The sequence below is a fragment of the Rhinolophus sinicus genome, linkage group LG01, assembly GCF_036562045.2.
Source record: "Rhinolophus sinicus isolate RSC01 linkage group LG01, ASM3656204v1, whole genome shotgun sequence".
NCBI classification, from domain to species: Eukaryota; Metazoa; Chordata; class Mammalia; order Chiroptera; family Rhinolophidae; genus Rhinolophus; species Rhinolophus sinicus.
In genome coordinates, this window is record NC_133751.1 from 168,496,888 (window position 1) to 168,521,288 (window position 24,401).

A 24,401-nucleotide genomic window follows, 5' to 3' on the forward strand; every position below is an offset into this window, starting at 1 on the left:
TCGTAAAGGCCGCGTTTCAGCGGTGAGTGAGCGCCTAGTTTTCCGTGCGGTGCGGCAGCGACGGCGGCCCGCGTCTTCCTCCTTTTCCTGCCGCAGGGACAGATACCCTGACGGTGTCCAGCTGCGCTTAAGTCTGGCCGGTGCCACCTGTCTCCGCGATGCCCCCCAAGAAACAGGCGCAGGCCGGGGGCAGCAAAAAGGCGGAGCAGAAAAAGAAGGAGAAGATTATTGAAGTGAGTACCAGTCCCCTCCCCCACTCACGCCGCGAGCCCTCAGGGAAGCAGCCTCCCGGTTCCCCGCCCCCCGGCCCATGCTCGCGTTGTCCGGAGCCATGTGTCCTTCCGTTTGGCTCTGTGTGGCCCACAGCCCCTTTTCCAGCCCCCTGATGACGCTCTCTGCGTCTCATCGCTATAGTGACGCTGCTGGCGCCCCCGCACCCAGCATTTGCTTCTCTCACACGCTTGCCTTCATCGACCCCGGTGCGGGACGACACCCCACTCTCCGCCCGGTGCCTGCCACAGGGTTTTATCCTTCACTAGTCCTCAAAATTGTAGAGGTTTCTGGGCTTGTGTTTTAAAAAACACGCCGAACGGGCTCGGGCCAGTCTCTTTCAGAAAGGCCGACTCATGACGAGCCTTTGTGTTCCTTTTTACTTTACCCATCAGGTAGGAGTAGTAGTTACTTCTTGGAGCCAACAAATTACTGCTTTGTGGATTTTTCGGTTTATCTCTAAACTGTTCCAAGTTCCTTAAAGAGTGGAAGCTTCTCTCAGGTCGCAGTCCACGGTCTTCTACATGGAGCTTGCTACGTACATTCTGAATTAAGTTAAAACGAATAACGCTTTAAAAGATTAGGTTTCAGAGTCACTAGCTGTGTTAAGTGCTATACCCGAATCTGTTTATATGTATCTATATAGTATGTACATACCAGTAGATATATTCGTTTAATGCATTGAAAATATAGCTCTTTAGTGGCCAAGGAACGTAATTGACCTTAAATGTTTTCTATTTGTCTTTCAACGACTGTGTTAATGAGTTTCCTTAAGCGAGTGAACTGTATTTGAGATCCTATAAACGAATCAAATAGCCCCCACCGAAGTATTTTTTCCCTTGATTCCGTCTCAAAATAAATAGTTCTTAGTGTGCTTTGGTTGTAACTGGGAAAAGTCATGACCATTTTCCTGCATAAAGTGTATCTGAATAATGGACAGCATTTTATGGAGTAGTTACTTTTTATTAGGATGTAACCAAAATGCATGTGGGGTGTTTTGAAATGAGACGTTTATTTCTGTAACTGATTGTTGTTCTTAATAAAGTGTGCTGATTTGATTTAATTAGCATGCTAATGAAGATTTCTAGTAAGTTTGGTTAAGTTCCAACTCTGAAGCATCACCTTTATTCTTATTGCCAATTTGTTCTATTTAGAACTGTCATGAAGTAGCTAGCCAGAAGTTGAAAAACATCATGATTGCCATCTTAATACCTGTGTCTGCTAGTATCACGTTTTTGAACAATCTGGGTTCTGGCACATAGGTAGATCTCTGGGGATGGTGATCTAATGGCATTCAGTGCTACGTAAACCAAGGATATTGGGGATGACATTTTGTCATTTTCCTTTACTGAGCTTGAATTGCCTTTACTGACCATGATGCAAAGTAAAACTCCCATATAGATGTGAAATTAAATTTTACATGACTATTTAAAGTATATTTTATGCAACAATGATAATAAAATAGACAATTATAACAACATACTGTAATAAAACATGTGAATGTGGTCTCTCCCCTCTGATAATCTGATAACCTGGATGGCTACTAAGTGACTGGCAGATGGCATATACACCATGGATATGCTGCACGAAGGGATGATTAACATCCCAAGTGGGATGGTGAGAGATTTCATTGTGCTTCTCAGAACTGCACACAATTTAAAAGTTAATAAGTTGTTTATTTCTGGAATTTTCTATTTAATATTTTCAGACAGCAGTTGACTGCGGGTAACTGAAAACAGTAACCAACCACAGATAAGGTGGACTACTTTATATTCAATTATTTGTTTTACTTTTTTTCTTAAAGATTTACTTTTTTAAGGATATTTTTAAAGATGCTTTTTTTTTTTTTAAGATTTTTATTGAGCTATAACTAACAAACAGTATTATGTTTCAGGTGTATGCCATAGTTATTCAACATTTATATATCTAAAAAAGTTATCACCATAAGATAAGTCTAGAACCATCTGACATTGTACAATGCTATCACAATATTATTGACTATATTATGTTGTACATTATTTGTTTTACTTTTAATTAGTAGGACTGGTATTTTTGTTTAAAGGAATTATATATGAAAGTTATTTGTAGTATCCGTCAACTAAAAATGATAGATATATTATGGCTCTTTTTAACCTGAGGAGAAAGCAATGTTAGTTTCTTCACCGAAGAAAAATGCAAAATAAGATAGTTTCCTTCTTTAGCTGACAGAAAAGATCCTGAATGGTGAAATTAAGCCTGTATTTTCCCCCCCACATTTAACCTACATGATGAATGCTTTTTTTTTTGTTAGTTTAATGGTAGTAAGGTTTGCAGACTCAAATGTCCTGCATGGATGTCTGCCACCACTGGAGAGGTACAACAGTATTGTGAATTGTAGTGGTGAGTTGCATCATTTGTTGTAAAGCGAGATTTATAGAGAATATTCTGTTATCCAGCCTGGTGAGAAAACAATATATTCCACTTTATTAAATACTGCAGTGACATGTTAAAAAAATTTCCCTAAGCCTTAGCATGTCTCAATGGCTGTTGCAAGGTACTTAAAAGTTAAATATATTTTATGACAAACTGATAAATGAACATAATTGAAACCGGGTTCATACTGGTTATTGATCTCTATCATAATTTTTGTCAAAAAGTGTTTCTTTATCGTCTATTTTGACTTGTAAGACTAATACTTATTCCAGAGTCCAGTTAATTGTGAGAGATTTTACAGAAATAGTACCTGAAATTTTAAGTTGGTCAAAATTGTAATTATGTAGAACATATGTTTTTAAGCAGCACTTTTGAATAGACTTCAAAATAAGTGATAGCCCTACCTACCTGTCCCCTCTTCTGTACCTCTATTGCTTCCACTGCCACCACCATAGGCACCCACTATAGAAAAACAACATGTAGCTTTTGAGAAGTAAAGAAGGAGTAAAAAGAAGCAAGAGAAACAACATAAATTAATGAAAGAAGCACCCGCTTTGGGGTCAGACCTGGGTTTGAGTCCCACATTTCAAATTAAAATCTCAAACACTAGTTTTAGGCATGTTACATGACCTATCTGAACTACAGTTTCTCATTAGCAAAATGGAGCTAATTCCTGTATTACAGAACTGGGTTAAAGAGATGACATGTAAATACTGACATAGGGTTCGTGTTCAATAAGTGGTAGCTGTTATTTATCAATATTGTAAGTAAAGAGAAATAATCAGACCGACCTGCACTGTCTATACAGTGTTTATTTTCTGTCTCTTGAAATAATTTCTTTATATTGTCTGCATTTTTTTCCCTCTTTAAACTCCCCAAAATTTCTTGAATTCATTTGTATTAATAGCTATTTTCTTTCTGAAATGAATATATCAAAAAGGGTTATGGTTCTGTTAGACAGTCACATGGTTGTCCCGAATGGCATGTACCATTTGCTTTACTTACAGCTAAATTTTAATAAACTGAAGTCACCTTTGAGAAATAGAAAGTTTGATTATGGTAGGGGCAAATAATCTTTGGGTTTAGGGCAAACAAGTAGAAGATGTCCAGCTGAGAACTTGTAGCTGCAAGGAATTAGCAATACATAGACACCTATGGAAATATGACCCAGGGGTGTATAGGATGGAGAAAGAGAAATGATTGCTGGCAATGAAAAACTTCAGCCTAGGTCAACTGTTGATTACTTGAAACTGGATTAACTAGCTGCAGTATCCATTGCCTGGATGGACAACAAAAATACATTCGACGGTGCATTTGGCGGGGGAAAACTAATGAAGTAAAACAGTGCTAGGCTCTGCTTATCCTAGTGTCCCAAAAGGTAGACCCCAGGTTTCTTGGAGCACTATTCAGTATTGACCTGCCCTCCTGTCCCTTCATTTTTTCAAACATCTTATGGAGTGGAGGCTGGCCTGTAAAAGAAGCAGCATTACACTGAGGGGTGGGGCACAGAAAGAGTAAGTTTTAAATGAAATCTGGAATTCACTGAATGTTAAAGTTCTTGGAGCCTTAGGGGGCCATCCTTTTCTTAGAATTAACTGTTTTCTGAACTCCTTTGTGTTCCCAAGTCTGAAACACATACACGGTTCATTCCTTATAACCTAACCTCATATCTTCCCCCAAATCCAGGTTAATCTTTAGGTAACGGTCTATACTAATCTAAAGAAAAAGGGAGGAAGCCCTTTTGAAGTATTCCAAATTGCAAACCGTCCTGTTTTTCAAGAGGTGTTGTTGGTATCCTAGATCTACATGTGGCATTCAGAAAGCTTGTTGTGTACCAACAGACCCAATAATCTAACTAGGTTTCTCTGGGAAGTAGATTTTCATGGTGGAAAGAACAAGGACTTTGCTTAGAGTCCAGTGTACCTTGGTTCAGATGTCATCTGTGTCACTTAATAGTTAACATTTACTGAGCCAAGCCAGACGCAATTCTTGGGGTTTTGGGGAATTATAAAGAAGAGAAACAAGCCATCTATAAGTGATAACTTTACATAGCTCCTTTAATTCTCTCAGTGGGCTAAGTATTACTCTTTATACAGTTGAGGAAACGGGCACAGTGGTTAAATAACTTACCTAAAGTTACTAAAATGGCAAGTATCAGAGCCAGGATTCAAACTCAGGAAATCTGGCTCCAGAGTCCTTTCTGTTAACCACTGTTCTGTACTTGTACTGTCTCTCTGGTGAATCTTTTAACTTTCACAATCCTAAGAGGTTAGTGTGATACCCACTTTACAAATAAGAAAACTGGCAAAGAAGGTAATTTGCCCAGTTCCATTTGGGATTAAAATTTAGGCAGAGCTTATACTCTGAAATCATTACACTATGTATACAGCCTGCCCCTTATAACTGTGTTACTTCAAAACAACTAAACATTTCTGAATTTCGTTTTCCGCATTTACAGAGTAAGATAATAGTATATTAAGTATTTTATGGGATTGTTAAGAGGATTCAATAAAATATATATTCAGGAGTTTATGTTTAGTAACTGCTAGATAAATAAGTGTCCTCTATCTGAAAAAAAGTAATTTCTGAGCTCTAAACTAGTTAAAGACTTCACAACTCATTTATCTCTTTAGATTGGTTGTGTGTTAAAGCAGTGAGTGTAATTAAACCTTGAAAACCTGTTTTTCTTCTGTGATCTGGAGCTGATAACACCTCTACTGTTGTTACGAGCACTTTCTTTTCTAGCTTTCTAGGTCCCCTTATGGGACTTTTTTCATTCCTAAGTCTTCATATATTAGTATCTACTTTTCTGTTTGGTCTTTATTCATAGTTTGCTTCTTTATAGTTAAATATGGGGCATAGGTTGAACTCTTCTCTGGTGAGGTATATGCAGATGCTGTTGCATTTTGATCCTGGTAATATTTTTTATCTAGAGTTCTCCCCTCCACCCTCATAAGAGTTCACTTTGTAAAAGGAAAGTATGGCCTTTCACGCCTGGTTGCTGCATGTGATTCCCCTCCCTCCATATGTCACATTACCCTTGACTATCTTCTAATTGGATTGAGTGTTAAACTTTCTTCTCTATAAAAACAAGGGAATGCAACCACAAAAAATTCATTGCAGAGAATTTCAACTTGCATGTGCCTCCTACCTTTTTAAAAATATTCTTAGGCTATAGAAAATTCGTGTAGAATTTGTAATACGATAGGATATTAAAACATGAGATAGGCGTTTAAGTAGGGAGAATTCAAGTTTTGGTATATAGATGGATATAGATATGAATGAAGAGATATTTCCCAATGAGAAATAACCTTTTAGAACTAAAACCCTCTTAAATTCTGTGATCTTAAGAACTTTGAAAGATCTATGTATTGGTTTTGAGATGCTGTAAAATTATGTTGTGTTGACTTTTCAAGTACTAATCCTTTCAATACTGTTTTCCATTTGCAGCTTATCCACGTAGGTATACCTGGGCTTATTTTACTATAATATAAAACCGGGTCTTTTCTAACATAAGACCCGGTCTTATCTAACATAATATAAGACTGGGTCTTACATTAATTTTTGCTCCAAAAGACGCTTTAGAACTGATTGTCCGGCTAGGTCTTATTTTCGGGGAAACACGGTAGGTATTCTGTACCTATAATACTTCTTGTTATTCTGTCCCTTTCCTTAGAAGTAATACCAAAATGAAGGCTTTAAAATAGCCACTTTATTTCAGATTAAATGTCTCTCAGATGGTCTCAGGTTACTTTCAAAAGTAAAGACCTTTTTGCCTCTTCTTCCTTTCTGAAACCCATCTGTAAACAAGAGAATAAGAAATACTAATTCCATCTTGAAATTAGGAGGCATCTTTAATTTTGAACCTCAGTATATGAAGGTTGTTAGTGGATGGATGAGTTGGTATCTGGCTTAGTAGAGCAGAGTGCTCAGGTGTGAGTGCCTACCTAGCACTGTGCCATTGAGAAGCAAGTAGATTTGTTCTGCAGAATTCTGGAAAAATTCAATAATGGGAGTAGATAATAGTTCTTAACTACCACCATTTAGCCAGATGATCACCCTTGCAAGAAACAGGAGGGGAGGGGACAAATCAAGAGGCCTCTCTGCTTCTGGAGCTCTAGGCCCAAAGGAGGTAGGGAGAGGTGGTTAAAATGTGAGCCTGAAAATGGCCACTAAGGAGTCTGTGCAATAAGCCAAGAGACACTCTGTCCCACCCACTCTCTCCTCTAGTCCTTTAAACAGGTGTATTGCTCTCCCAGCTGGAGGATCCTTCTCCAGAGAAACAGACAAGATAGAAAAAAGACTTCAGATACCAGTATTGGTGGTTTCCTGACATCCTTGCTCCCCATTCACCTTAGGGTGAAGCCCCACTAGTCAAGCCTTAGTATTAGTTTAGTTTCCCAGGCCTGCCATGGTAAAATACCACAAACTGGGTGATTTAAAACAATAGAAATTTGTTCTCTCTCAGGTATGGAGGCTGAATGTCTGAAATCAAGGTGTAGGCAGCGCCATGCTCCCCCTGAAGGCCCTAAGGAAGATCTTTCCTTGACTTCCTGGTTTCTAGTAGCTTCTGGCAATCCTTGGCATTCCTTGGTATATAGCTGTGTCACCCCAGTCGCTGCCTGTTTCAAATTGCATTCTCTCTCTGTGTATCCTCTTCTCTTATAAAAATACCAGTCATTGGATGTAGGGCCCACCCTAATCCAGTGTGACCTTAGTTTATGTTATTGTATCTGCAAAGGCCTATTTCTAGATAGCTAACTTTCTGAGGTTCCAAGTAGACTTGAATTTTGGGGAGAGGCTGTTTAACCCACTATAGCCCCCAAACACTCATGTGTGTGTGATGACTTCTAAATGTTTTTCATACTGCATACTTAATATATAAGAATAGCTAGCTAGAGATCACGATTAGTGCCTTGTAAATAATCAGTATTCCATAAGTGATAACTATTACAGTAATAGCTTTCCCAAATTATATATTAATATTCCAAATTTAAATAACTTTCTAGTTATGTGTACTTCAATTTTAATATTTCCATTTTAGCAACAGCTAGGAATGTATACTTTTTAATAGTTTGAATTGTTTAAATTTAATTGTTTTGAGAGGATAACTCTACCCAAAAAACCAGTCCAAAACTTAATGTATCTTCTTAGGCAGTTTTCCCTAAAATGTGTTCAGTAGTGCATAATCCCTCATACTCCAAGAAAAATGCATTCTGAGGTAGAATAAGATTTGGAATTGCTGCCTACTGTACCCTTCTGGTAAAGGCTCTAAGATATCTTGTGCTTAAAATTAAAAAACACTGTTAACCAAGCATTTATTTGACTAGGACTTCTTATCGTGCTATAACAGTTTGGCATTCCGAACTGATGTTCCAAAACACACTAGAAGAAGCATCATAGAGTAACAGGGTTAATTTTGATAGTTGTAAATATGTATTGAATTTTAAAGATTCCTGGGTGATGTTTTGAGATCATATGTTGCTTTGATTTGATGTTTTAGTGTTTTCACTGTCAGTGTATAGCATAGTAAAAAATTATATTCTTACCAATGAGTAAATGAAAGAATGATGTTTAGATAGGACTGAAAAATACTGATAAGAAATTAATATAAATTACTAAGATATTTTTATACTCTTTCTCACTTAGGACAAAACTTTTGGTCTAAAGAATAAGAAAGGAGCAAAGCAACAGAAGTTTATCAAGGCTGTCACTCATCAAGTTAAATTTGGTCAACAAAATCCACGTCAGGTAAATCACTTAAATTTCTCCATTTTCTTCATATGAAAAATATTTGTTACATATTTTGTTACATATGAAAAATATTTGGTACTATAACTGTATTTCAAATTGAAATCCTACTCTTCTCTGTATCTTACCTGTGTTACTCAGCAGTACCTCTTAGATGATATTTCTCCAGACATCTTGATATAGCTCCTAATTTAGTCTAATGGTCACATACTGTTCTACCATGTGGATGTACTGTATCTGCCCATTTCACTGTTTAAAAGTGATCCCTTTGTTTTTAGTTTTCTGACTCTAAAAATGATACTACAGGAAACATCCTTCTACATGTATCTTACATACATTTGTGCTTTTTGTGGTATAAATTGTCTGGTGGCACATTTCTAGATCAAGGGAAATGGATTTCTAGTTTTAATAAATAAGCCTGATCACTTTCCATAGGGGTTGTAATACTTCATATTTTTGTTTTCAGTGCATGAGTTACAGGTACTACAGTTTAATGTTCTCCAATCTGACAAGTATAAAGTAATACCTCATTTTCACTTTGTTTCCCTCACTACTGGTGAGTTTGAGCATCATTTCATAAGCTTGTTGGCTATTTGAGTTTGTACTTCTCTGACTTGCCTATTCAAATTCTTTGCTTTTTCTTTCTCTTGTCAATTTATGAGACACCTTTTGTATGCATTATAGATAATTTGTGATGTTTCTGTTACATTTTGCTGTACAACAATTTTTAGATTTTGTATTATCAGATGTTTAGCTTTTCTTTTATATGATTAAAAAGTCTCCCTGCCACTGGATTTGTGTTTTTCCTAGACTTTTGCTAATTATTTTCAGTCTATAATTTTTCATAAAAATGTACATGTCACTTAAGTTTATTTTCTTTCAAACGAATATCCACTTAATACCAGCATCATTTATCCCACGGAAGTGAAGTACTGCTGTTGACGTATATTAAAGTATCAGATATGTTAGGATCTATTTCTGGATTCTTTATTCTATATATTACCTACCCTTCAAAATCAGTATCACATTGATTTTGATTATAGTCACATATTTTGTTAGCTATTAAGGCAAGTCCTTTCCCCCAAATGTTACTTCTTTTCTATTTTCCTTGGCTTTTCTTAGGCATTTTTCCATATGAATTTTTAAATTATTTTATTCATTGGCAAATCATTAAAAAGTTTAGTTCTGTTTTCTTCAAGTTCTCTAGATTTTTGACTTTCTTGAATTTTATAGACTCAGATCTTTATTTTAAAAAGTACTTTTTTCACCACACTATCTCCTTTTCCTTAGCTTTTGGAAACACTTTTTTTTTTTTCATCTGAGAATATCAGCATATATGTTTGTGAGATTGTTAACCCCTATCTGAAACAAATTTCTCTCACATATGCTGTCTACAAATTAGTGCCTCCAACACTTTTCTTTCTCTTATACGCAGCTTGATTGTAGAACCAGAAACTATTGATCCTCCCACACCCATTTTAGTACAAATGTGTGCTCAGGCCTTGGGGTCAGATCAACTTGGGTGTGAATCCCCCTGACTTGTTTGTTACATGACCTTAAATTATTTAGTGACACTTTATCTGTATAGTGGAAGGGCAGTTATCCTTGCAGGGTTTCTATGGTGGTTAAATGAGAATGTAATGTAAATATAGGTGTAAGAAGAAATCACTTTCTTCCCTTATTCAATCCTTTTCCCCCTCCTCCTGTTTTTTCTTCTAGTGCGAAGTATGTTGACTGGTAATTTGAGATATTGTAGACCTGAGAAAGCCATAAAATAAATGTGTGATGGTGTTAGGTTTGGTAGTACATTCAGTATTGTCTTTTTTATGATTTCTTAGATATTTGGGCTTTTATCTGCAAACGTGAGGTACCTAACCACCATATTTAACACTAGAAATGAGCAGCAGTCCTGCTGTTAAAGTTGGGCCAAAGTGCCCCTTCCTAGTCCTTCTGCTGTACAGGTTGACTCTCCACTCTGTCACCTCCAGATGTACCTCTCCACACAGGCAGGGAGTCATTGAGGCCAAGGATGTATGCTCACCCAGATTGTGCACCACGCCTCCCACAATAGCTCAGGGCCTGCAGATGTGATGGTACCCCACGTCCGTCTGAGAGTACAGTGCACTGCAAATAAGCCTGAAGTAGTCAAGGGGGAGGATGTGTGCTAGGAGTGTGGAGAGAGCCTGGATCCATACCACGTCCTCCTCCGCACCTTCCACTTCCCTGCGCATGTGGTGGGATGAAACTCTGTATGGGAAAAAAAGGAGCTGGGGTGGACTCTTGCTTTACTGCCATGCGCAGTGTGGAACTCCATGGAACCCCTGAGCGTTTTAAATTTCAACCTGTTCTTCCAGGTCATGAGGTATATTTGTCAATCAAACCATGTTTTATTTAACATTAGTTTGATTTCTAGCATAAATGTTTACCAAAATGTTCTGTAGGTCTCCATTGTACTCTTGCTCTGGGCCCCACAGATGTTTGAGATGGGCCTAATGAGCAAATGATACTTTTACTAAAACTGAAAAAGAAATTTTCCCTCCTTTTTCTGTTTAAACACATCTACCACACGATCGAAGTCAGGATTTGGAAAGTCTTTAACCTTATTAATAGGATTTGGCCATTCCCTTCTTAAAATTTCTTCTTCCTTGAATACTTTTTTGTCCCAGATTTCTACTTATTTCTTTGATATATCTTGGTTCCTTTAATGGGCTTTTTAGGTCCTGTTGGCTCATTTAATATTGCTGTTCTTCAGGGAACTATCTTCTGCTTTTGTCACTTTTTATGCTGTCCTTGAGTAATCTCATATACACCCACCAAGCCTTTAATTATCTGTAAGCTGCTATTTTTAATATCTTTGTCTCAAAACAGACCCTGTCTCTAGGAGTCAAGATCCATGCTCAGCTGTCTTCTGTGCTCCACCCTGATGCTCTATAAGCATCTCCTATTCAGTATGTCTAAAACCAAGCTCATCTCCACCTTCTACCCTGAAACCTGTTCTTCCTGTATTCCCTGTCTTGTTTAACAGCACTAAGCATACCTATGATAATCCTCCTAGACCCCTCCCTCTCCCTTGCACCTCAGGTTCAGTCAATTAGTCCTATCCAGTCTGCCTCTATAAGAGCTCTCCCTCTCGTTTCTCTATCCTTGCTACTAATGCCTATTTTAAGCTCTTGGGTTTTGTTGCCTACAGCAGTTGTCAGCCTCCTAATGGTCTTTGCCTTCATTCTTGGGCTCCTTCTAGTCCATCCTTCACAAAGTTGCCATCGTAATCTTTATAAAAAACAATCTGATTGTGTCACTGGCTGACTTTTAAACCCTTGAGTCTTATTCTATCCCCTAATGATGCAGTCCAAACTTCTCATTGATGTTTCTTGAACCTTGTTCCTTTTGGTCTTTGTATCTTTTCATTGCCTGGCTCTCTGTATCCCTTTTCTTGTGTATCAGAACAATTCATCCATAAAGTATTAGGTCAATCTAATTTTCTTAGGCGTATAGGAGTTTCTTGTTCCCTGAGCATGTGTATTATGTTATAGTTGTTGACATGTCTATCTTCCCACTAGATTCTGAGTTTCTTTAAATAAGCATCTTTGTCTTTTCATCTTTGTATTCCCTGTCATCTAACTTAGGATCCGACATATAAATATTTGGATGAATCCTCTAATCATATTAGGTATGTAAATTGTGTGCCTGGACCTATGTCATATGTCATGTTTGTTTTGTTTAATCTCCCACATTGATTTGGCCCAGTGTTTTTCCACAAGGCTACTACACAGGTATTTTTGGTGGTACAATTCTTTATTGTGTGAGACTGCACATTTCAGGATGTTTGCATCTCTGGTCTTCAAAATGCACCCACGTATTTCTGGGGAGTGGGTTGTTACAAGAAGAAAATCCTAGGTGAGAATTATTTTGCTAAAAATGCTGGGCATGTAGCAAATGCTTAATAAATGCTTATCGCTATAAGCTTTTGAATATGCTTTTAACTTGGCATGGTATCATTTATAGACTTTTTTTTTAAAGTAACTGCTACAATATTTAGCAGTTTTGTTTTATGGTTTAACCACACAATTTAATGTATACTGAAAGGCCATTGTAAAACTGACACTGAGGTAAGGACTGTATACATATAAATATACAAATATCTTTTTTACGTTAGTGTTACATATATTATTGTATAATGAAAGCAATTTGATTATACGAAATCAAATTTTTATATTATATCTGGGAATATTACAGGTAGCACAAAGTGAAGCTGAAAAGAAATTGAAGAAAGATGATAAGAAGAAAGAATTGCAAGAGCTAAATGAGCTGTTCAAACCTGTAGTTGCTGCTCAAAAAATAAGTAAAGGTAAACTTTAAATTTTAGAAGCATTATTTTTATCAACTGATTCATCTTTAAAAACTCTTAAATTTGATGTATATTTTCTTTAGATCATAAGCAAATTGTATCTGCTATGAAAATGATACTCCCTTTGTCAAAATAATCTATATCAATGACTTTCTTATGATTCCTCTATATATGTGTGGACAGCTGTGTCTAACTCTAGCCATTAACTTCCTACTTAAGGCAAAATTAAAGATTTAGACAGTCTACTACTGGTTGATTTATAAAACCTAAGCTTTGGTAGTAGCCAAGACAAACCTATGGTCATATAAACTGTAACTCCCAAATTCTTAACATTATATCTGCGTTTATATTTCTCTTTTGCCTCCTGCCTCATTAACTGCCAACTAGACAAGTTACTATGAAATAACTTATGTGTTTGTTTGGTTTCATATCTCCTGTCCCCTTTTATGGTAAGAATCAAAAACAAAAATAGATATAAAATGCTATAGAAAGAACTTGAAAAGAAATGTTCTAATACCCGTAAGTAGTATTTTCCTTTCATATCAGGAAAATAACAAGTTAACCCAAAGTAATTTTATCACAGAGAGAAGCATACTTTATGATCTGGCAGATTGAAATACAAATATTATATGCCATTTGATGTAGGTGCAGATCCTAAATCCGTGGTATGTGCATTCTTCAAGCAAGGACAGTGTACTAAAGGAGATAAGTGTAAGTTCTCTCATGACCTGACTCTGGAGAGAAAGGGTGAAAAGCGAAGCGTTTACATTGATGCAAGAGATGAAGAACTTGAAAAAGGTACTTTTAAGAAAACATTTTCATAATGTTAAATGTCTTTTACTTTTGGTTTGTTGTTACTAAGATATTTAGTAACTTGAAGAATATTTCACTCTCAGTGGGACTATGTTTGTAAAGAACATTTGTTTTTCATAATCCGAGTTTACTGCATTATGCCATAAATGAAGATGTTTAAAAATCAGTCACTTATTTTGGATTTGTCTCTGACTCTTTCTTATAATGCCACCTCTCATTTGCCTAAATTGTTTAGGATTTTAGTGAATAATCTCACAACACTGTTATTCCTACCTTTGGTATTTTAAAAAATAGTGTTGAGTCGTATAGCTTTCCTGTCTAAGGAGATCTACAATGTGTTCTGTGAACTGGAGATACAATGTTTAGTCTTCATTTCTTTTTTTATTTAGATACTATGGATAATTGGGACGAGAAAAAACTGGAAGAAGTGGTGAACAAGAAGCACGGTGAGGCGGAAAAGAAAAAACCAAAAACTCAAATAGTATGTCCTTTTCTTGAATTGAGTGGTATTTATCACAATTATGTGGCAAAGTGTTTGCTGCTATTTTGTATTGGATTAGTCTTTAAGCTACTGGATCTTTTCATAAAGATAAGGTGCATTGACATTTTTTGGAATTTAGAAGTGTAAGTTATACAAAATTAGATTCTTGTTCAAAAATACCCTTTGAAAAACATGTGACTGAAGTACTTCGAATGCCATTTTCTGAGGTAATCTTACTTTCTCAAATGTGTATGAACACAATCACATATTCAGATAAGAATTCTTTTCTTATTTTTTTGTGCAGAGTGAATAGAGGGAGAACTGTTAAACTAACCCACTTAATCAGTTTATTCTATTTTAATGGTGGGGAGACATTTTAAATCACGGGTGAAAATACTGTTACATGTTAATAGCAAAATGAGTTTTTGGTCGGTAGTGACTCTAATATTCCAGGAAATGTGCTTTTAAAAGTTGGCGCCTTATTTCTCAGACCCTGCATTTGTGGTCACAATATTTATATGTAATGCAGTTACAGAGAAATACTTCGCCTGTGCTAGACAAATTCTAATACTAGTTTTAAATCTGTTGTATTTCTTCACAAAAAGAATATTGTTTATTAGTAATTTTTTTCTTTTTATTTGCAAAGTTTATTACCTGAGGCTTCAATACAATTGCATCTGGCACCCATTCATGTTTTGAAGGGTTACTATCCTTTTATACCTTGCTCCATTCTTAGATGTAAGAAATTGCCTGTAATTTCAGGTAATTTGAATACTGTTTATATCATTACTGCATGTGATTAGTTTTTAGCAAAGATCAAACCTAAACAAAATCATTTATAGTTTCTCTTACTTAAAAATCAGACTTCTAGGTTATATTTACAAAGGCTAACCTGAGGCAAGTCCTTTTTGTATAATTCAGAATTTAGAACAATGATGAAAACAAATTTTATATAGATCTTCTCATGGGAATTTACATTTGCATTAAGTATTTTAAGATTTGATTTATATGTATTAATACATTTCTGCACAAAGGGTGCTCTGTACAGAATGGTTAGCCTAAGGAAGGATTGAGTGAAATGTATTTGTTCCATATACTTAAGCATTTATGGAACCTTGAAAATGGTTTTACCTTGAAAATGGACTACACTGAGCCATTACTTGTGAATAATATTATCTCTATAGGTGTGCAAGCATTTCCTTGATGCTATTGAAAACAACAAATATGGCTGGTTTTGGGTGTGCCCTGGAGGAGGTGATATTTGCATGTATCGTCATGCACTTCCTCCTGGATTTGTGTTGAAAAAAGATAAAAAGAAAGAAGAGAAAGAAGATGAAATTTCATTAGAAGATCTCATTGAAAGAGAGGTAACTATTATTTTTTTCATACCATAAAAAAAAAAAAAACTAAAGCAGTATTTTTTGTGAAATTTTAATATTTACCACTTGGGGGCAGTAACATGTTATGAAAGGGAAAAAATAATGATCTTTTCCCAAAGTTGCCTTACTTTTTAAAAAATGTTTTTGTATGTGTAAAATGTAAACTTAGCCCTAATCATTAGCCAATTAAGACATTAAATTTACGATTATTAAACAGTTTTTTTAAGTACTGGCCACAGGCTAATCAAATAAATTATTTCCATATAGTTGATATACTAGTATATCAGTTCATTTAAATGCTTAGTCAATATTCAAATTGGTTGAACTTGAGGTTTTAGGTGTTTTTTTCTCTGATGTTTCATTTTTTCACCATTGTATTAATCATTAACATTGTATGGAAGGAAACAACTCTACTACAGTCTTGCAGTGGTATGTTTTATTATTATCCCTAGACTCAAGGAGAATAAGTCTCTTTGAAGAACATCTTTAGGTGTTCCTCTCTGGCACAGCACGAAATAATTTTATTCTACGAGTTGGCAGATAGGGTCACTGAGTTAGCAGATAGGGCTTGTGGGTGTGACACAAAAATATTGAGATTATTGAAAATACTAGATTTAGGGTTGTACATTTCAAACTATTTTCATTTTGCTATTTCCTGCATAATCTAAATATGTTGTGTAAATGTCTAAAGTTGGGATTATATATATTTGTTCTTAAATGGACATACTATTTGGTGTCTCATGCTGGCAGTAATATACTGTAATAGAAAATGTAGACTTTGGAGTCAAGTATGTTCAGGATTGTTTGTATTCTAGTTCTACCACATACTAGTTGTTAAACTTTGGTAGATTTCCCATCACCCTCTGTTTACTTATTTGTGAAGATTAATGTGTTAGCATATGTGTATAAAGCATTAAAAATGAATACCTGGCAGATATTCAGCAAGTATTATTTTTCTATATATGTATTACTCAATTATTGGGCCTGAGGAGCATGTAGTGTTTTGTTTTTGTACTTTTTTCTCTCATTTGCTGAGAAACACTAGTGAAACTTGGATATCATCATGGTGCTTTTCATATTTATTGTTTTCAGCAGTTAACTTACATTAAAATAATTTCTCATGAGAAGTTTTACTCACCTTCAATTTTGAAAAGAAATCTAGTTCAGAATAATATATTTTATTGTGTTTAGAAATGTTGGTAATCTCTGGACGTTCGCTTTGCTCATTGCCATGTAAAAAAAAATAAATCAGGTTATTCTAAATTTAATGTCCTCATAATACTCACAAGCAAGGACTTAATTGCATTAAGAGAAACCCATTAAATACTATTATAGTTGACTTGGGGAAAAACATTAACTTTTTTATCTTTGCAGCGTTCTGCCCTAGGTCCAAATGTTACCAAAATTACTCTAGAATCTTTTCTTGCCTGGAAGAAAAGGAAAAGACAAGAAAAGATTGATAAACTTGAGCAAGATATGGAAAGAAGAAAAGCAGACTTCAAAGCAGGGAAAGCATTAGTGGTATGTCCCAAATGCTTCTTTATTCTTTCTTTCATTTTATAATTTCTGTGTCATGCAAGAAGTTATCCTTATTTAATGTGCATGTCTAAAATCAGTGATCAAGAAGTGTTTGAATTTTGTCCTTACTTGATATATTTGTGTATCTGAATAGATCAGTGGTCGTGAGGTGTTTGAATTCCGGCCTGAACTGGTTGATGATGATGACGAGGAAGCAGATGACACCCGTTATACCCAGGGGACAGGTGGTGATGAGGTAAGGGGAACCTTTGGCCTCATGTCCTCATGTGCATTGAGAAAGAGGATAGAGTGACAATAGAGCATCAGGGTTGAGTGCCAACTCAGAGGCCTCGTTCAAATCCTGACTCTAACCTGAGAAATTACCTGTACTCTACACCTCCACCTGCATCTGTAATGTGGACATAAGGATAATCCTTACATCACAGGTACTTGTAAAAATTAAATGAATTAATCAGTTCATACTTATATATAGTTCTTTATAGTACTCAGAGCAGTGCCTGGTATACAGTTAAGCACTTAGTTATATTATCTATAAAAAGTATGTGTTTTATTCTCCCTCCAAAAGAAAAGGCTTTTCATTTAATGTTTTATACTAAAAAAATAAAAAACGTGGGACAGAGACACTAAAAAGTACAGAGTAGGAAGCAGGAGACAGCAGCAGAATCATTTGGTTGTAAGCAAACCTAGTAATTACACATAGCTGACTGTTTATTTTTTGTGTGGTTATAAAATTTTGACTTCCATATTGGAGTTGAAAAATAAGAATATTGTATTGTGTATGTAAAGTGTGATGTCAGAAGAAGCAGCTTCAAATATGGCATTGCTATTTTTTTCAAGAAGTTTATAGAAATGAATTTTGGCAGTAGTCAGTCATTTGTTTTAACTGGCACTAGCAATAATTTTGTTTCATTGAGATAAATATCAGAGATAAAAGGCAGGTAACTTATGAAAACTGTTCTAATTAGTAAAAACTTTTCTTTTCCATGTATTTTTAAAGGTTGATGATTCAGTGAGTGTAAATGACATAGACTTAAGCCTGTACATCCCTAGAGATGTGGATGAGACAGGTATTACTGTGGCCAGTCTTGAGAGATTCAGCACATATACTTCAGAAAAGGATGGTAAGTGTGCTAACTTTTGTGTAATTCTAAGAAGTAGGCAGCTGTCTAATGGGGTTTAGACTAGGCTTGGCAAACTTAGATGCCTATAGGTACCAGACTGGGTTTCACATAAATGTGTGGTTTGACTGTATATAAAATTAGTGAGTAGTAGAGGCTGTAGAGTGGGTGGCTGGGAGGCTATTGAAGCCATTAACTGAGACTAGAAGGGGGCAAAAATCAGTTGGAGGTGTAGCTAATGAGTTCAGTTTAGGATCTCATGTAGTTGAGATGTTTTGGTTATTAAGAGTGGCATTGTCTATGGTACTGTGGCAACATTTTGCAGGAGGAGAAGGTTTGAAAGTCATCTGTATTGCCAGCTGAATGAATGAATTCACCGACATGCAATACATAGGATGAAACATTCTAGAGCACACAGCATCAGTGTTTTAGAGTAGTGAAAAGGAAAAGCTTGGGAAAGACACTGAGGACAGAGAAAAATTAAGAGAAGAGTTTTAGAAAAATCAAAGAGGGTAAATGAGAAATAATTCTTTGGTTGCAATTAGAGAAGGAATCGTATGAACGGTTCCAGAGTTCGTAGGAAAAGTAAAAGAGCACATGCGGTATCAGACTGTGTCTGTCAGTTACTAATGAAATAGTGTTTTCTGTTTCTAGGCCTTACTGATTTCAGTTTTTATTTTTAGAAAACAAATTAAGTGAAGCTTCCGGAGGTAGGGCTGAAAATGGTGAAAGAAGTGATTTAGAAGAGGACAGCGAAGGGGAGGGACAAGAAAATGGAGCCATCGATGCTGTTCCTGTTGATGAAAATCTTTTTACTGGGGAAGATTTGGATGAACTAGAAGAAGAATTAAACACACTTGATTTAGAAGAATGACACCAAACAAGTCAATGAAAAAAATTAAGCTGGCTCAGCATGAGTTGAAATTGACTACATTAATTTTTTTCCACCTAGAATTCTTCAACAGGATGTTTATTTCCCATGCTGATATTCTGGAGGGCTCACTCTCCTTCAAAAAAGGAATATTCTCCCTACGTCTTGTCTTCTGACTTTGGCTACATCTCATAGTAAGTTCAGAGTAGTTCATGATAAATTGAAAATATAATGGTCATTGCAGAAAATGATTGATTGTGTAACTGTCCACTCAAGTAGGAAGTGTAACTGCTTTTCCAGCTTTTGATTTTCATTGGGCATGTGTTGTTACAAGAAAAACATAAATTTAAATTTAAAGTACCCTTTATTTAATTCAGTTTTTAATGAATGATTTTATTTCTTTTGTATTTATATGTTTAAAAGGCTGCCTAAAATATGAGTGCTGTACTTCATAAAGGAAACTGCATATGCAGATTCAGTATTGTATCTTTTTGAACAATTAGATGGACATTTAAAATGAAACTTCTTTAATCTGGCAGGATCAGCTGCAATGCCATGTTAATCTGTTTTAAACTTTTCCCTCTTTTTTGCCAGTAAAGTTGTAAATAAAGACCATCATACATTAAAATTCAAATATGGGCCTTATTTTTTTTTTTAAGTTTTCTGTGAAAGTTTTCTTAGCATTTCTAGCTTGAGAATTTGAACTATTGTTACAGTTAACTATCACAGAAAGCACAGACATTTTAAAGAGTTCTCTTAATACTCGATTACAGAACTATAGAGTATTAACAATATACTAACACTAATACTTAGCCTAGAAAAGAGACAATATAGGTGATTTTATATGAAAGAATTATTCTTGAATTGGTAGGTCATCAAACTAATTAAATATCACCTACAGTTAAAGCAAATACTACTGAAGCATCATTGTGGTGATCCATGGTGTTATAAAAGTACATACTGAAGTTTGTATTTGAAAGTGTGAACAAATCCACCAGAAAACTGAGCTGAGGCCTTTGACATTGAAATACACTGAAATATTTGAGTAATACATTTAAAGTGGGCATGATTTGCTAGTGACATATATAGCACTAGTTATACCTTTTTATTGTTTTTTAATGTAAGTGTATTTCCAAATATTAATACAGTGCTTCTTCTGTTATTTGCAAATATAAATTGACTTTAAGGCAGCTAATATATAATAATAGCACTAAAATGTCAAGTGTCTTGGGTCCTAATCTCATTTCTGCCTCAGAGAGTTGCATGATTTTTAAATCTTTGAGTCTTAGTTTCTTTGCACATGAAATTTAAAGTGCTTCAGAATTATAGAGCCTAAGAAAACGTGATTGTGAATCTTTTTAAATGATAACATCAAAGTCAATAAAGAAACTGACTTCTTAGCTGTTCAGTCCAAGTACTATCATTGGCATTTTTCAAATGTAGATCATGACCCAAGTTTACTTCCCATTTACAATGAAATTACTTAAATACTTTGTATATAAAAAGACAGCTTAAGTTTTAAAGTTTTTATCTATGAAAGATTGTTCTATTTTTTTTATATAAAAGGTTTTAAATGTTATTTATTGCATTTTTAATCATGAAACATTTAAAATAATCTAAAGAGCTTAAATCTTTCTAAGCTATAACCCAAGCAATCTTTTTTATCTATTTCTGAAACCATTGAAAATTTTTCCCAAGAATTATCTCATAAAAGTTAGAATCCATTTACTTTAGACCTTAAGTTGTTTTTTTTAAAAATGTATATAAGGTAGGCCCATGTAAACAAAAGTATGCTAAAGGCTTTTAGTTGTTTAATTTAAAATATTACTACCTTACAGAAAACAGGTGATTTTAAAAACCAAGTTTTCTTTAATAAGTGAGTCAAAGGGAAAATGCTGCAGTGTGGAGGTTACTTTTTAATCCCTACACTTCTTTAAATTTACATTGGCCTTCATCTATCTTGCCCTTAATTTTATTTTATTACAAATACAATGTATGCTCAGAACGCGAAAGTATTTTAATCTGAAATAAATCAAAAGATAAAATTGTGTTTTAAAGTAACATAGTACTTTAAAACATAGTACTTTAGTACATAGTTACTTCTAAAGTAACATAGTACATTTCAGAGGCCAGTAGGTATAATTTATGTATTGTTCACAGTAGTTACCTCCTATTAGTAGGGTAAATCTGAACTTGGCTCTTCTTTTTTTAAACCCATTTATACATAACTTTAATTTTAAATAGTTTTTCCTTACAAATTGCTCTTTCATGTAATTCCCATTGTTAACATAAGTAGATCTCGTAATCTAATTTCACTTACGTAACTTAATTTTGTTGTAAAACGTTTCTGGTTTAGAAATTTAGAAACTTAAATGTAAGCCTTCCACAGGAGGCTTTCACTTAACTTTCTTATAGTCTGTAAAATGAGATAATTTCCCTAAACGTAAGAACTTTTCATTCTCTCCTTAATATCTAGATAACATCAACCTGGACTTTTTATATTATACTCAGTAACAATTACAGCTTGTAATGATCCCATGTTTGCCAAAATCGTTCTAGTTCAAAATAGTAGAGTTACAAATTTTTCCTTGTTTTTGCACAAATAACTTGTATGATACTGTAAGCCCACCATAGATGGACTGATATAAAATTGTATAATCGTACCATATATTTTTAATATTTGAATTAGTCAACTAACCATTAAGTGATTTAGAATATGAGAGGAATGAAACTGCTGGATCGAACATTTAGGTATAGTGGATCATTAAGAAAGCAACACATCCATCCTCAGGTTTTAAAACACAAAGTGGACAGATGGAGTTTGTGACAGAAGTTCATACAGATAATTTATGGTATTGTATGAGTTCTATCCGTATTCTAGGCAGTGAACTTTGTATAAAAAGAACTTTCAAGATCACAGACTACATAGTACTATATATTAAGTTGTGATTCTGATACATATGATACTATTATGTTAATGCTTCCAGATACTTAACACACTGTTGAACTGATAACTATGTGAACTCATACACATGTTGCAGTGAATGTATCTCAAGGTGAGAGGATAGACTACCAAAATCATGTGTTTTGGGTTTTTGTATTTTTTATGTGTATCCTACTGGTAATAGTAATGTTTTCTGAATAAAGATAACACCTTGTTTCTCAATTAATAAAAATTACAGAGGTAGAAATTACAAATTCACAGTGTTTGAACTCTAGAGTTTAGTGACATCTATAAAATTTCATAACATATTTAGAACCCAACTTGAATGAAGCATTAGTACAAAATGCATTTTTATTACCCCCCGTTTTAATGTTGTATATTTATCCTTTTATTGATAATTGCTTTCTGTTAATACACAAAGAGAGACAAAAATTAGTTTTCATTCATTCAGTTAACAGATTTGTGTGCTTTTTCACGAATAAGACATTTGTATTAGACACTGTAGATATCATGGACTGTATGGCTTAGCTTAAGACTTATTCTCTGCCTCATTTGAGTATACATTTCAGAAGGGGAAAATCACAATTATGTAAGGCTATGAAACTGAGATAGTATTACCTAACCATTAATAGGAATGTCTTCTCAATCAGACTATTGGCAAACTTCTCAGTCATTTTGTATTCAAATTATCATTGATTATTTAGATATTTTTGTGGTTTTTTTTTTATAAAAATGTCCTTTGTGAAAACACTTTGATGGTCATTTTTTCCTCAAAGGTGGTTATCTTATGTGGTCCCCAAAGACAGACATTTCTGTGACAGTTGATCTGTGTTTCAAACAGACGTATTTATGTAAAATAAACTGGTCCTTAGAGACTTAAGCACCAGGACTTAGTTTCCTTAGCCCTGTCTAGTTAGCATCATGCTGTAATTAAAAAGAGAATGAATACTTACCCCCTTTTTTGGCAGTTAATCTTTAGGGTATACCAGTATTTTCAAAGGAATGTGTATCAGTTTCGTTCCACATATGTAACTGTGTTTCTGTCTGTGAATCCTTTAAAATATTTTCATCTAAGTCTTAGGGTACTCTATTCTGTCAGTGGCTGACAAAGGTCATCAGTACCACTTTTGCTATTGTACATAATTTAAGAATTTTGTGATGCTGTTACCATATTTAAATGGTAATTATTTGAGTAATCTTTATAACTTTACAGCATGTGTATAAATGTATCAAAGAATATATAAAGTGTTTCAGTGACTGAAACCTCTCATGTTAGTAATATAGTGTACAATAACACACTAATTGCATGGATCATTTCATGATTGTGCATTAGTGTATACAGTTGGCCCTTGAAGAACACGGGGGTTAGGTCCAACAACCCCCCGACCCCAGTTAAAAATCTGCGTAACAACTGTTAGCCCTCCGCATACGCGGATTCCCAACCACAGATTGAAAATACAGTTGACCCTTGAACAACATGTGTTTGAACTGTACAGGTCCACTTACACATGGATTTTTTCCCCCCACAAATAAGTGGACTCAGTCCAAACTTGTGTTCAAGGGTTAACTATATATTGTAAATATTTCACTTAAATTTAGAAAAGTTTAATGGGAGAAAGGAGAATCCACTACATTAGTCAAAATGTTCATATTTGAATTTTTATTCAGTATTGCATAGATAAAGAAAGTACAGCCTTTAGTAACTAAATCCTTTGGATAATTTTGTGAATTAACGTGATTAACATGAGAAACCAGTTAATTTGTGGAGATATGCATAACTAAACCACCTGTCACTTACTCAAAATTATATACATTATATACGTACAAGTGAATTAACCAACCACGTTGGTGGTTCACTCCACAGACCATTTTCTTCTAATGTGCTAAGAACTATTAGTTATTACTACACCTCTCCCACTGATTACCCATAATAGAAGAAAACGTAAATAATTAACTTTTATCCTCCAGAGCTATTTTCCACCCCTGTAGGGGGGAAAATTCATCACTAATAGTTTCAGTCTACTTCAATAAAAAAAGTAGGACTGAGATTTATTATATAACCTAGTTTGAGCTAGTCATTGCCATTTTTAAGTTACCTGACAGGTCTTTTTCATTGTTTTCCCCAGAGCAGTCTTCTAATGGGGAGGTAAAAAGCCTCAGCTGTTTAATATGCAGCCTTCAGGAACCCTTAGATGTATAGAATGGCTTATATATAGGAGACCCTACCCATTTCTTGACAGCCCCCAACCCCGGTTCTCTCCCTGGATGATTTTTTGGCAGAAAAGAATTACTTTTAATTATTAATCATTCAATATTAGAGATAACTAAAAAGATTATTTAATTTGTAGATTTATTATACAGATGGTTTCTGATTGCTGATATCTATAAAAGTCAAAACTGTATGAAGGATGAAAGTTGATACCCTTTATAAAAAAAATCATTAGAAGTGACAGAAGTATCAGCACAGGTGAGTTG

At 34.8% G+C, this 24,401-nt stretch overlaps 1 protein-coding gene across 1 annotated transcript; it reads left to right on the plus strand.

Moving 5' to 3' along the window:
• Nucleotides 1-13: 13 nt before the first annotated feature.
• On the plus strand, nt 14-19,616 carry ZC3H15 (zinc finger CCCH-type containing 15). Its single transcript, XM_019754502.2, has 10 exons — nt 14-233; nt 8,332-8,433; nt 12,670-12,781; nt 13,427-13,579; nt 13,984-14,075; nt 15,260-15,442; nt 16,829-16,975; nt 17,127-17,228; nt 17,991-18,114; nt 18,795-19,616. The coding sequence occupies exons 1-10, from the start codon at nt 159-161 to the stop codon at nt 18,983-18,985; spliced, it is 1,281 nt and encodes a 426-aa protein (XP_019610061.2). The 5' UTR covers nt 14-158; the 3' UTR covers nt 18,986-19,616.
• Nucleotides 19,617-24,401: the final 4,785 nt, after the last annotated feature.